The sequence below is a fragment of the Cajanus cajan genome, chromosome 2 (genome assembly GCF_000230855.2).
Source record: "Cajanus cajan strain Asha chromosome 2, NIPB_CcT2T_4, whole genome shotgun sequence".
Classification (NCBI taxonomy): domain Eukaryota; kingdom Viridiplantae; phylum Streptophyta; class Magnoliopsida; order Fabales; family Fabaceae; genus Cajanus; species Cajanus cajan.
In genome coordinates this window covers 70,812,666-70,828,154 of record NC_138518.1, presented here as the reverse complement: position 1 = coordinate 70,828,154, position 15,489 = coordinate 70,812,666, and the positions used below count along the sequence as shown (strand labels likewise).

The 15,489-nt window shown below is 25.2% G+C and overlaps 1 protein-coding gene across 2 annotated transcripts; it reads right to left on the bottom strand.

The window, feature by feature from the left end:
* Positions 1–223: 223 nt before the first annotated feature.
* LOC109812784 (protein RGF1 INDUCIBLE TRANSCRIPTION FACTOR 1) lies at positions 224–4,724 on the bottom strand. 2 transcript variants are annotated; one of them, XM_029274277.2, is made up of 4 exons: positions 4,386–4,724; positions 1,861–1,935; positions 1,552–1,650; positions 224–634 (listed from the first exon to the last, which is right to left on the bottom strand). In XM_029274277.2, the coding sequence occupies exons 1-4, from the start codon at positions 4,608–4,610 to the stop codon at positions 491–493; spliced, it is 543 nt and encodes a 180-aa protein (XP_029130110.1). In that variant the 5' UTR covers positions 4,611–4,724; the 3' UTR covers positions 224–490. The 2 variants fall into 2 exon arrangements, with proteins under 2 accessions (XP_029130110.1, XP_020232418.1); XM_020376829.3 differs by having other exon boundaries at positions 232–634; positions 1,552–1,692; positions 4,386–4,718.
* Between the last annotated feature and the right edge of the window lie 10,765 nt (positions 4,725–15,489).

Genomic DNA, 15,489 nt, shown 5'->3' with positions numbered 1-15,489 from the left:
ATTTAATTCATATTTTTTTCATTCAAATAGAGATTTTATTTTGAGGTGAGATTCACCCTTTTCTTTTCTCTCAAAAAAAAAAAAAACTACTTTTATTAAGCAATTTATTTTTTTTCATTAGACCGACAATTTTTTATAAGATCTCTCCACCTCAATTTCTACAGCACCAAAAGAAAAAGTTCTTCATCTATGTTTTATTTCTCTTCTCTCCCTTCCCTCCTATTCCTACGGTGACAAACACAAAGAAGAAGGGACATATAGTTAAACACCGAAAATTTCCATTCCAAAGTGCAAAATTGGTGGCTTCAATAACCACCTTAGACGGTAATGAAAAAATAATTCTACAGATTAATGCACGTAGAATAACTCAAGCATATAAACACACGCACTACAAACATGACATAATTGAAAACTAAAACTCATTTATTTGTTCATAATTCAATGTCAATCATTAATAACGTGGCCATGTTTTTATTCGTTGAACGTGACGCTAGGAAAGAGGAGCTCTATGGGGGGCACCCTTTCTCCTGCTTCCAAGGGATAGGAAGAAGCCATTGGTCTTGTTGTTGCTGCTGGTAGCCTCAGTGGAAGTGGGGACAAATTGAGTATAGCAATCAACTCTTAGACCCTCGAACTGCAAAAATATGTAAAATCAGCAGATTCAATAATACTTGACAAGCTTTCACCTTCACATACCATGTGATCAACCTGCTATTACATACAATTATTTTTCTGTGGGGTACAAAACCTTATAATTTTCATTACATTTTAAAACACATCACCAAAATCAGCAAAATAAAATTATTTATTCTCCCTTGCCGTCACATTTGAAGTTCTCAAGAAAAGAAAATACACACTTGAAGTATTAAAAAATATAAAAGAACTATCAAAATTATAATAGAAATTAGTCATTAACAAATAATTTGTACCAATAATAATATAAATAAAAAAAATCTTAAAAGAGTGTTTTTCTTTGTACATAAATTTTTAAGTTGGATACACAAAATGCCTTGAAAACGACATGAATGAAAAGAATACTTTCTCAATTTCCTAATTGACATACATAGTAGTTATTTTTACTAAAATAAAAGAAGAAAGTACCTTTTACGTCACTATTTTTCTTATTGTACAGAGAGGTATTTTTTAGTTGATCAGCATGGTCATGTTACAACACAATACATTGTTTACACTAATAAGGGGAATTATAAAAGGAGGGTCAAAAAACTCTCTCACTCATATTATTTTTAACAGTTATACATTATTAAAAATAAATAAATGTCAAAATATATTTTAAAATAATTCAAAATCTTAACTATTCATTTATTTTAATAATAGATTTGACAGTACCTTAAAAAATAACCTTACACGAGTAAGGAGACTTTTATTTTATCTCACATCAAAATCAAAATTCAAAACAAAAAACAGATATCAATTGTGGACAAGATTTAAAAACATGGATCTTGACCAGTAGTTTGTTTGTTAGAGTTAATAGCCAAACAAGAGAAGTGAGTGAGAGAGAGAGAGAGAAAAACAGTGACATGAGACAAAAACCTTGCATGAGAGAGAACAGAAGTGAAAGGGCTCCTGAAGAATCCTGTCACAAGTGCAGCAAGCATTGGCAGTGCCTTTGCATGACCTTGACTGTGGCCTCTGATTTAAGAATATCACTTTGGCACCGTTAATGGTATATGGCTGTCACCGATCCAATTATCAATTACATTAATTATTATCAAAAATATATAGTGTTATTTTTGTCTAATTATATTACACAATCAACTTTTTTCATGTACTGTATTTTTTTTTGGGAGGATAAATAAAAGTTTTGGAATTTCTTGAAAAGAGTTACAATATTTGTCCGACCTGAATATTGGAACAATCGACGAGTTTTTCCAGATCACCCAATCGAACTACGTCATGGTAAACATACCTTCTCACCTGGCATCAAAAAATTTAATTATTGTGTTTCATTATTGGTCATTCATTCAAATGAGGTCAAAAGTAAACAGGTAAAAAACCAATCACCAGTGAGAGAGTCATTCTTGGATAAGAGTGTCATGGTTAGGGTGTATTGTATGATGAACATTCATTTTTATTATCTCATCCAAACAGCTTTAGCTTTCACACACTTTTGAGACTAAAAATTTTGTATGCAGATAAATTAAGTGTACATTTATCATTTGCAGTAAAAAAAAGAATGTACTTAGTGTAAGGGTGTGAGTCCTCTTCTTTGAAAACAGGCTTAATGTTTAATTTATATAAGAAAATTGCAAACTAAAAAACGTGACATGAACTAAGCTGACAAGTGAAATATTATGTATAAAAATAATGTTCATTAAGTATTATGATTTGAATTCTGTTAAGGCATTTTAATAGAATTTTATTAGGAAATCAAGATCTTTTAAAGGTAAAAGTCAGAGACTGAATTAAAAGAATTTAGATCTTTCACAATTCAAGTTGCTTAGTTATATATGCATTTTATTATAAACATTTTTTACTAAATCTTTTTCTAAGTGTATGTGGTTTAACTATTGTTATCCTCTTTTTCTCAGTTTGATCATGTAAAAATATTTTTTTTTATATGCTACAAAATACAGGATTTAAATTTAAGTTACCTATAAAATGAACAATAATTTTTTTAAAAGATATGAAAATAATAAAAAAAAATTCAACAACTAAAGTTAAAATTCATTCGGTTTATAGAGACATAAACATATTTAAATTTATAAATAATCTATTTTTTTTGTAATTTTACTCTTTAATCTGACAGCATTATGGTGATAAATAAAACATACTTAAAAAAAATTATAACATATAATCTACTCGAATACACAATTGCTTGAAAAGTATCATTTTCTATAACACATTTTACATATTATAACTAGATAAAAAAGTTTTCATCTCAATTGTCTCACTCTATTCTCCCTTTATCTTTATACTTAATTATGTATGCGGGAAAAATAGTAATTTAACAGAAGTTTTATTTTCCTGTACATTAATAAAGAATTAAAGACACACAACGTGAATCGGGAACAATTTGGTCAAACCTTTCACTTTCAATGAAAGGAACAGCAGAGAAACCTTTGCAGGGAAAAATGGATAAAAAAATAAAGGATCTTCCATTAATGGGAAAGAAACCAAAACCAAAAAGTGAAAATCAAAGAAAACACAGTGAACCCTTCTAGGAAACAATGTATAAATATATACATAAACATATATAAGTGAAAACAACAAATACAATGAGACAATATACTGGTGCTGAGTTCATTTAATGTGTTTGGATGAATTTTGGTGAAATAGTTTTTTGAAAGAAATTAATTTTGAAATGATATAATTTTATTATAAATATAACTAAACTATATATACGAAAAGAAAAAAAAAAAAGAGAATAACTAATAAAAGAACAACCAACAGATCACAGTTAACTATGTGCACACATGCACAAATGTGTACATAAAAAAATTATTAGAAAATTAATTATTGACTGTATTTAATACATCAATATCCTATAATAATAAAAATAAGTTAGTAGTCAAACTCAAATATAAAATTTTGATTCAAATCAAAAGTTAGTTTTAACTATGAATCTATTTTAAACTCAAAACTATTCATCAAAATATAGAATCAAACATGCAAGAATTTATTTAAAATCACATTAAATAATTTCAACTAAATTTATCCTATGTGAAACTAAATATACATTTAATCAATCAACAAGAAGACAAGATCGACCTTCAATTTTGTAAAACAAAACTCAATTGTTTAAAAAGAAAATAAAATTCTATCTCCATGCATAGAGGAAATTCTATAACCATCCTAAAAGAGAGAACTACTGAAATAAGTTAAACCGAAAATTTCAGTTTGAAAACCCTAAAAAGAAAAAAGAAGAAAAAAAACATTCCTATTCTCTTTCATCCTATTCCAAGGAAAAGAAAATTTAATTCAAATCTGTTTCTAAGAACGTATCTAAACATGCTGAAAAACATTCTATAAAGAAAATTTAGAAAGAAATTCTCCAAAAGTTGCATGTCAGTGAAAACATAATCAAGAAGACCTAAAATAAGAATTTCAAAGAAACAGGTTAAGATCCAAGTCCAATTGAGAATTCACGAAAAGGAAAGAACCAACCCATGCAGTGCAAATCAACCCCACAAATTGAACAAGTCCATGAATTTGCAAATACACAATGACATGATCAGAGTGATGTGAGTAAATATGAAAATAAAGAAACTCAAAATCTTTGCAATTAAGTCTAAAAAAGAAGTGTTGTGAGAAAAGCTGAATTAAAGGTATAGACAAAGAAAGATTCAAGAAAAGGTAGAAAACCTTATATGTATGTGGGGTATGTATGTATAAATGAAAGTGTGAAGAGGATAATAGATAGATACCTGGAGAAGGGAATGGGAGGGGTGAGAAGGGAGGCAATGGGGGCAGATGCTAAGGCAACAGTGCAAGCAAAAGACGTTCTTCTCGTTCTTCCTGTGATTCTGGTGGATCCCACAACCACCAAAGAATGTCTCAGCCATAAGCTTCTCTAACCATGCAGGCTTCACATTCATGTCTCCTCTTGATGATGGCTCACTGCACCCGCTGCTCTTCATTGAGTTTTTCATCCAAAATCTCTCCCTCTTCTATCTCCTACTCTTAACACTACTCGGCAATTACCAATCCTTTCTAGTCATATGGATATATAATAAATTAATGTTAGTCTCTTTTAAACTCCATCACACATATATGTATATATAGAGAGAGAGTGTTAATCATATATACACTGTTAGTGTAAAGTTTTTTACATTGACAACCAATCATATCTTTTAAATTATTTTATTTTATTTTTTTCATTAAATAAGTAAATGACATGACACTATTAAAAGATATGATTGGTTGTCAAACTTTACACTAGTAGTGTATAAATGATTAACTTATATATATATATATATATATATTTTATGAATAATTAAAAAATTATTTTATATCTTGATTTGACTTAATGAAACGAAGTATTAAATAATTTTCAAATTTTTTAAAAAGTTACAAATTTGATATATGTTTTAAGAACTTTAAATTCAACAGTTGAATTATTGAAATTTAATGTAGAATATAAGTTATCGGATAGAACAAGTCTAAGTATACTTACTCATGAAATAAACACATTTATCCTCATATATATATATAAGAGATATCTATTTACTTTAAGAATGTTTAATACCAAATTTCAATAATTCAATTATTAAATTAAAAACTCTTGATGAATAAATTAAGTTTTTAATTTAAAAAAAATTAAACTATTTAATATTTTGTTTCATTAATTTAATTTGGTAAATAAACATAAAAACATTTTATAGTATTGTATGATTGTAGACTTGATTTATGCATTAAAGTTTTTTAATTTAATAATTTAATTTTTAAAATTTAATGTAAAGCATAAGTTATTGAATGAAATAAGTCTTTTAAAATTTACTTTTAAAATAAATAAACATTCCTATATATCCTTCTCATTACAAATCTTTAATCCATTAAAGTTGACTTAGTAGTTACGTTAGAATAAATGTATGTTAGTTTATGTTAAATTTTATTATTATCGTAGTAATATTTCTTACGTATAAAAAATATATCCTACAATTTTTCATGATGTATGTGTAGGTAAATCCATTTTTTTTAGTTAAAGTAAGTTGATGAACTTTTGAATGTATTTTAAGAAAATTGTAAATATAACTTGCTAATATATTTATTAAAAAAAAAGGAGTGCATAATAATTAAGAAACTTCAACAATTGTTAATTTACACTTGTTTATTTATTAATTGGAATATGTTGGTAAGTTATAATGTAACATGACTTAAAAAATGTTAGAAATATATATATTTTTTATTATTGACTGAAATTTATTAAAAACTATAAAATTATAAGCCTCACTTTATATAATAAATTTCACTCACAATGAATCTATTCAAATGATGTCTAACAAAATAATTGTAACTATAAAAATATATTAAAAGAATAGTGGTAAAAAAATTGTATAGCTAACACTCTTATGTGACTATATATATGGACAATTTGAATTTTTAAATAAACTCTTAATTAGTTGCATCAAGAAAATTAAGAGATGACAAATGTAACAAAAAAGGACAAAATTGGAGTCACAAAAAATTAAACAGGATATTTTTTTATTACATAATAGTCAAACTTGACTTTTGAGGTTTATAACATTTGGGCATTTACTCAATTAATCAACTAAATTAGACCTCTCGCTGATAAATAAGACATTTAATAATAGATAAATTAAATATATTTTTACATAATGAATTGAATCTACTGATTTCTAGCTAATTTTGAGTTTCTTTAGTATTAATTTGAGAATCTTTTCAATGGGATTGATTTAAAAAAAATATATTTTTAATTAAAATTTAATATTTTGCATGTTTGACTTTCCATCACATTTCATAATTATATATTGCAATTGTGTCTTTTAAAAAAAAAATATATAAGAAATAATAATTTTTTTCATATTTAGAAATCATGATTTATTAGAATCATAACAATAAGATATTTAGTTTATCATAATTGTTTATAAAAATATTTATAAATATTATTTAAAAATCAAATATTTTTATTGTATTAAATAAATAAATAAATAAAAATAACATGATGTTTTTTTATCACATTGACATTTTATTTTTTATCTTGGATATGTTCTCACCTCACTTATGAAAACAATTTCCTGAAAAATAATTAAAAAAATTCTGTGTAGGAAACGCTCACATATTTTTAATATAAAATGTTATATGTTTAATTAAACATGTGCCTTGATTTATAATTAGATTTTATATATATTTTAAAATAATAATATGATATGATTGATTTTTTTAAACATATTTAACACAAAATCTATTATCCCCATGTATGATAGGTCATGTTGTTAGTTTTTTTTTTTTTTTGGGAAAAGGTAACCTAAGTTTGACTGCTTTTTTTTCTTATTTCTTTTTTATATAAGCTAAGTTAACCTTTTTGACTAACATTGTTTTAAAAAATCTGAATTAGACTTATTTAGTAAATAAGCTTAATCTAACCTTGATTTAATATGAATTAAGTAATAAAGTTTTATTTAACAGTTTAATCGATCTATTCTCATTCATGTTTGTGTGAAGCTACAAATATCTTCTATGAAAGATAATTCCACTAAAATAGGACCACCCTATTCAAGCCTAACGTAGCTATTATCATTCTTACACACAATAGAACACATTTATCTTCTATTATATAGTCTTGTATACAAGACTTCGAAAACCAAGGTATATTGTACTATATTAGGTCAACATCAGTGGAATCAAAAAAGAGTTGAATGAAGTCTTTCACTTGATTGATATTATATGGAAAAATGTAGTTAATTATCTTCTTCTATAATAAATAGTTCTTTATATAATTAACTAATTACATAAATTTCTCTCGTATATGCATCCCTCCTCTCTTCCACTTTGATAACTTTATTGTACAATATAACAGTTGCTTATTTTTATATTGCTTACATTCGACTTGTTCCTAATGGTATTAGTTTATCATTAGTTACTCAAAATAAGAATTTAGGAGTATGTGAACAAATTACGTGTATTCATCACAATAATCAACATTGACTATTAATGTGACACTTTTATACGTACACACAACCTTTTAGCTTGACATAGTTCTACGTGATTATCGTATCTCTAACAAAATATGAATTGTACCTCGAATCAATCATGGTGGTCAAATTATATATATTGTTTTCTTCAATGCGTCAGAACTTCACATTATTGATGTCAAGGACCTTTCATTCTACAATTACTTTGCAGTCTATCATTCAAAATAATGGAGACAGCTTGTTAAAAGTTAAGACATTTCATTTGTAAAAGTTTTTATTTCAATTTATTCTTAAATCATAAAAGTTACATTTTATCTGATTCTCTTCTACTTAAATGAAAATGCCCTTTATTTATTATTATGTGAATGGATGAGAAAATAATAATTCTAAAAATATTCATTATTAATGACACGAAATATTTTTATTTAGTAACAGAAAATTTCTAAACACGTTTAAAAATAACTTTATTCTTAAACTTAAACAACAATGATTATGTGTAGAACGAATCTTTTCAAGTGAGATTTTCACTTGAACTTTTTCAAATGAAAATTTCTACCATCAAAGCTTCACTTTTTTTTTTTTTTGTTATTTAAAACTCTTATCTCTTATTTTTAATTAAGAGGTGAAAATTTACTAAAAAAATATTATATGAGAACATCCAAACCTTATTATAAAAAAGTAAGTGGTGTATTATGTTACATTGTTATTCAATCAAAAATTATAATTTATGATAAATAATTAATTTTTACAATAAATAAATAAATAATCATATCAACAATATCAGATTGATTAATAATATAAAATTATTTTATATTATTAAGTATGATCATCATTAAACTCAATGATTATTAAGTAGAAGTTGTTTCAATCTAGTACATAGTTTCCCTAACATGATTTTAGAAGAAAAAAAAAGTGTATAGTATTTATTTAGTAGTCAAATGTAAAATTGCATGGTATTTTCTGGTTTTTATTGTATTTTTTGTTATATTAAAATTGTATGATCTAGAGACATGAATAGTTGTGTACTGAGTCTGAGTTGTCTCTTATTAAAACTCTTCTCAGTTAGTCAGTTCCTAGGCTCCTTATATATGACCCAAAACGTCCCACATTCGTATGTATCTAATAATAATGGTACGCACCATGTTTGCTCTGTCCCTGCTCCATTTTTTCTATATATAAAAAAGTACACAATATCAAATGCTTCGACAGTGTCAACCATTTTTAATTCTTTAAATTCGTTGAAACACTAAAAAGAGCTGTATTTTATTTATTGAATGACTCAAAACGCCCAATTGCAGTGTTGCTGTCTACTAATTTTGGGCGGTGTGTCATTTTTCTTTAATTTCCAAATTCGTCATGACACTGCTGACATTTAGTGAAACCATACATGGCAGTGACTCCCATGGAAAACATTCTTTAAATTAATGCACAAGCTCATACTTATTATTAACATGCAACACCATTAATCAAGTTTTGTGATCTACAATAACAACATGACAAAAATCAAAATAGTTGTTCACAAAGAATCCGATGCTGAGGATATTTTGAGTGTGACACTGCTCTCTTTTGCTACGTCAATTTCTATTGTGTTTCCGTTGAACCATTCAAAATCTTGTTTGACTCAATTTTGCTTGGAACAAAGTGATTAACACATGTGGCAATATCTGACGTAAAACTTAGAATTTTTCTCTTTAACATAACCCTAAACATGATTAGTTGATAAAGTAAAAGAATATAAACTACGCACACAAACAAAACCCAAAGCCCAAATATGTATCACTAAGAAGAGCACAAAAGAAAATGAAAAATCAGAGAATTTAGGTATCAATTAATCTTGGACAGAGGGAAAGTGACCCTCGCTAAATTAGAGAAAAAATAATAATTTGCCACAATTAATATTACAAATTATCAATTTGAAATTAAGGAAATACCTTGGGATTGAACCACAAACACTTCACGGCCGAACTTAGTGCAGTGGTAAGGACTATGCTAACCCAGTGGTGGATACAAAACTTTAAGTTTATGGGAGCCTTTTAAAAAAAAGATAATTATAATCATATATTAAAAAAACTAAATATAAATATACAAAAATTATTAGTGAATTTAATATATAAAATTTGGATGTACAAAATATAATATTTTTAAATATATACTAATAATTTAATTAAAATAAGATCACCCTCACTATAATATGTGTCATTGTGTATCCTGACTTTTTTTAATATATATATATATATATCTACTAAAAATTAATTGTATTTTTACTTAATTAATATAAATAATTTTTTGTAAAATTTAAAATAATTTTAAAAGTATTTTTTTCAATTATTAATAATTTTAAGTCATGAAAAGATAATACAAAAAATTATTTATGAGGTTTCTATTCCTTGATTATTATAATAATTTTAAATCATTAAAATACCATAAAAAAACCAAATTTACAAATTTTATTCTTTTAAAGAATATAAAGTTGGATTTTTTTTAGAGGAAAGAAAGTAATTTTTAGTCATTCTTTTCTATTATTATTTTTTTTATATAAAAACTTTTATGTCACTAATGCACTATTAGGTTTTTATTTTTATTTTTAATAACATGCACAACCATTATAATTGATTTAATAACTCTTTTATACATTAATTATTTCATTATAATAAAGTTTATATAATATGACTTCTATTTATTGATTTTTCTAACATAGAGATTTTTCTTGTATGGTATTTCTTATGTAGATTTTTTTATGAATTTTTTTTTTCTTCAAAAATTGTATGCAAACTTTACTACAATTTTGACAAAAATGTGGCTTTTTTAAATATAAAAATAAAAAAATTGTTATATATTATCTCATATTATGGTTTTTATAAAAAAAATTAATGTTCCTTGTAATTTAATTTATTTAAAAAATTATCGATGAATTTTCAAAATTTTCTTATTCAGTAGTTGAAGAAAATATAAAAGTCCCAAAAAAAAGTGAGGATTGTTATTAATAAAATAGATAAATATTTTAATATCATAAAATAGTTAATTAAAAATATTGAATATTTAAATAATATATATCTTTAAGTATCTAAAATTATCTGTAAGAAATTATATAATCAAAATTGTTACATTTAATTTTTATTTTTTTTAACTATTTTGTCCCTCCAGCAAATTTGTTCTAATTCTACCACTGTTTCACTGGAATGGAACTAAGAAATTGTGACCCAAAAATCATCGATGAGAATGACCTAAACAAATAAATTATTAAACCTATGAATGATGTGATATATTTTACGAACTTCACCTACATTATTTCCTCCTAAGATCTTCTTTTCCCTCGATTTCATCGCGGTTCAAATTTTACTGTTTTCTTATTTGATAATTGTCAAAAATATAAATATTTTTAATTTAATTTAAACAATTATATCACATATCTTATATTTTACCTCTAATAGTTATAAATAGAAAACATTTGTATGTAGTTATTTAAAAATAATATAAGATTTTTTTTTATATTTAATTAATATTATGATCTACTAAAAAGTAAAAACTAAAAACGATTAATTACATATTCTAGTATCTATTTTATATTAAGTATATATATATGTTTTTTTTTGTCAAAATTTAATATTTTAGTTTTATCCTGTAGAGTTCTTTTAATTTTAAGTGTTTTTTTATGTTTTTTGTTGTTAATTTTGAGATTCAAGGAGAAAAAAAGATAATGTCAAAGAAACCACTAATAGGAGTGTGTTTGAGTTAGAAATTTAAATAGAGTAATTCATTTGTTTGAAAATTCTAAAATTCTTTGAAGTAGAATGTTTTGTTTTGATACAAAATTTATAAAGAATTTGAAATTTAAATATTTGTGAAATTCTTTAAAATAGTTAAATTTCAAATTCTTTCAAAAAAGTAAGAATTTAAATTTTCTCACATGTTTTTTTTTCTTATTTCACTTATATATTTTATCTTTTTAATTATTGAATATTTAAAAATATTTTTAAAATTATTAAATATTATTTAATATTAAAATTTAAAATTATTAAATATTTAAAAATTGGTTAATATTTATTTTATAAAATTTAATTTTAAAATCTTAACATATAAATATATTATTTAAATTAAGTTTACCATGATGAATCAAATTATCATATCTAATAAAAATGTAAAATTTTAAAAATTTGAATTAATTTATCCAAACAAAATATTTTAAGAATGATAAAAAAATAATTGAGAGAAATAATGATGAAAATTGAAATCAAAGTAAAACAAATATCAAGAATTTCAAATTTCTTAAATTTTTATAATTTCTCGTAATTAAAATCAAAGAAAAGCACTCTAGACACTCATCAACCTAGAAGATACTCTTGAAACACCATGAGTAACTAACTTAAACGAGTCATCTAAATGTTCCGAGTAAATGGACATCGCAAGCTCAATTAAAAGAAGAAAAAAAAACATTTTAAATCTTTTAAAAATAAGGTTCAAAAATAATAGAAAAACACTTCTTTGATCAACTCATTTTTAACAAATTTACAAAAGAATTGGCATTTTTTTTAAGCAATTTAGAATTTTTCACCTAACGAATTAGTGTTAAAATATTTTCGTTGTTTGTTGAATTAACTTGATAATTACTAAAATTGAATAATAATGGGGAATGATACATGTGAGAAAGATTAGTGAAATTAATTTTTGACATCTTTTATTTTAATTTTTCAATTATCTTTTCAATCTTTTTATTACTCTAAATACCAACAAAAATGTTTTTTTTTAATCTTTATTGCATATTTGAAATAAATATATTTTTCCCTAGTTAATATTAAATTAGGTTAATTAATTAATATGCAAGTATTCAATATTTAGATTTATGTACATTTTTCTACTTACGACGAATTGAACTTTTGCCAAAAGTGTAACATCCTTCTCCACCCTCTTTCCCTCACTCTTAAGATAGTTGTAACAGTGACTATAATCCAATCCAAAAATACATTACTAAACTAAACCCTTCAACTTTGAAGAACCCTTTAAAATATAATAACAAATCAATTTGCGAAGAATAAAGAAAACAAGGCAAGCGAATCAAATACAAGAATCAAGAAACGGTTGGAACTATGATTGACAATGGAGTTTTGAAAGAAAACTTGGAGAAAGTGGTTGTAGGAATGAAAGAAAGATGCCCCTGGACTGCACCATCTTCATTGCTCATAATGAAACACGTTAGAGTCTCATTTTGAGTGGGAAACCCACTTGTGATCATTTTTCGGCCCAATGTGTTGCAACTGTTTGCATACATGTGCCAACAAGTTTGGGGTTTGTTTTTGTGATTGTTTTTGTTTGGGACTGATTTGAGGTTTTTGGTTCAAAGCTAGTTTAGGTCCATCTTGTGGTAATTTATGTGCTCATAGGGCTATTTGGGACTATTTATGAGTTATTTTAAGTTTGTTTTGTGACTGATTTATTAAATTTTTTGGAGGCACATTTGTGACATGTTTTAAGTCTGTAGCTAATTTGGGGCACTGTTAATGAACGATTTTAAGTTGCTTTGAGTTTATATGTTTCCCACATGCATTTTTATTTATTTCATCTTCTTAGGCAACGCCACAACAGCTTATTAATTAAGTCTTGTTTTTATCTATACAATAAAGAAAGATATATTCACTCATAAGTCATTACTAATTTTTCTTTTTCATTTTATTGAAATCATTTTACCTTTAAACAGTATTATGAATATATCAATTGTTTACATTTTTTTCTTCTTACTTTTTGTGTACAATTTTTCGCCGAAAATATTTATATTTTTCACTCACTATTTAAATAATTACTTATTTTATTATTATTTTTTTCATTTTTTTAATTAAAAAATTATAGACATGTATAATATCACTTTTCACTAATAATATTTTATTATTGGTGAATGCATCAATTGTCTTTTTTTTTTTTCTTTCTTATTTCTACGCAATCTCTCATCAATAATTGTCTATTTTCACCCACAACAACATCCGTAATCACTCATTTTATTATTTTTTTAAAATATTACAAAGGCACTTAATACCTCATTCCTCTAGTAATATTTAAAGGCAACAGTTTTAAAATATGACCTAATTTATCTATAATATATATATATATATATATATATATATATATATATATATATGTATGAGAGCATATCAAGTGAGAAGAATTTATTATGAGAGGGTGAGAAGGTTAAAATATAACTCTATTAATTTTCTCTCACTTGATTAAATCCCAAATTTTTTCTCACTTGATTAATTTAAGGGTTATATTTTCACCTTCTCACATTCTCATAATAAATTCTTCTCACTTGATATGCTCTCTATATGTATATATGTATATATGTATGTGTGTGTGAGAATATATAAAAGTTATAATTATATTTTCTCGTAATATTATATAAAATCAAATGCTTTTAAAGATAACCTGTAACCGAACATGAAGATAATTATTTATGCTTTTATTTTATAAAATAAAAATTTCTTAAGGTTTTTTCTTATTATATTTTAAAATAGAGGACATTGAACAAGTAAAATTGGAAAAGAATAAAAACTGAATGGGCAAAAGTTGTTGGAGAAATTTTAATATCAGTTATCCTGCTTAACATTACATTTTATAAAATCAATAATTTCTTACACTCTTACTTCTTTTCACAGTGATTTTTTTAATGAAAGAAAGATAGGAAAATAGTTCGCGATAAACATGAATGAATACTATATCAAGAAATAAAAAAATTATAAAATAAAACATGAAAAAGAAAATAGCGTCACTCTTTCAAAATATACTTTTTTTTCTTCTTCAAAATAGTATTAAAAAAGGTGATTGAAAAAAAAAGTTTCAATAATCGATTAGGGATATCGGAGATTAATTAGTGAAATTAATAGATATTTTGTACTAATAATATAATTATTTAAAAAATTATATTTTTCTCAAGAAAGAAATGTATTTTTATTATTAATTTTTTATATATCTTATAATAAATTTCAATGTTAAACATCTTTTTTTTTTTAAGTGGGGTCAAGCCCCAGAAACTAGAACAAAACTAAACGAGAATATTTAACTCCTAATATATCATGAAGTAAAGGAAGATAAACTTCTCCCAGAGGTAGAGGACATTCCATGGTATCCGAACTGACGAAATGACTCCAAGTAGCAAGTTAATCAACCACAACATTGGCCTCCCTAAAGATATAGTAAAAATGAACCTCCAAATCATTAGCTAGCCAATCTTTGATGTTGGAAATCATACTCCAACAAGGGTGATGAAGATTTTGACAATGAAGGACCAAGTACACAACAACTTTAAAGTCACTCTCTAATAAAAACATGCAATAACCCTTATTCTACGCAATCTGAAGTACGAAGAGGATTCCCCAAAGCTCCACAATGAGGACCTCAGATGATCCAAGGTTTTCGCACAAACCCAAGCTCCCAATTTCCAAGGTTGTCACAAAAAACACTTGTGCATGAGGCTCATTGGGTTTCCTTTTTTAAAGAGCTGTCAACATTACACTTGATCCAAGGAGGAGAGAATTTATCCCAACAGACATGATTAGTGTAATATGATGGAGTAAGACGTTGGGGGTGAGCTTATACATCAGAGGCCTTTGAGACAGTATTAGTTTTTAAAAGAGATTGCTTAAAGATAAAATCAGGGGAAAAGTGAAAATTCTAGAACACCATTTTCTTTTTAGCCGACTAGAGATTATAAGCCATAGTAGCAAAAGTAATAAACTAGTAATGCCAATGATGATTATGACTATGGTTAGCATTGAAGGAAATCCATCGTTGCACCTCTTTGGGCTAGAAAAAAGTGTCAGAAGAATGGATTCCCAAATTGAACCAAACTTCATTTGTAAAGGGATAGTCTATCAAAATAAGGAGATTAGTT

Bases quoted from the DNA above. Each gene is read 5' to 3' on its own strand.
- LOC109812784 (XM_020376829.3), bottom strand. From the start codon at position 4,610: ATGAAAAACTCAATGAAGAGCAGCGGGTGCAGTGAGCCATCATCAAGA. The intron at 1,693-1,860 runs GTCGGACAAATA...GATCGGTGACAG, and splicing joins TCGATTGTTCCAATATTCAG to CCATATACCATTAACGGTGC. The intron at 635-1,551 runs GTTTTTGTCTCA...ATATTTTTGCAG, and splicing joins TCTGTTCTCTCTCATGCAAG to TTCGAGGGTCTAAGAGTTGA.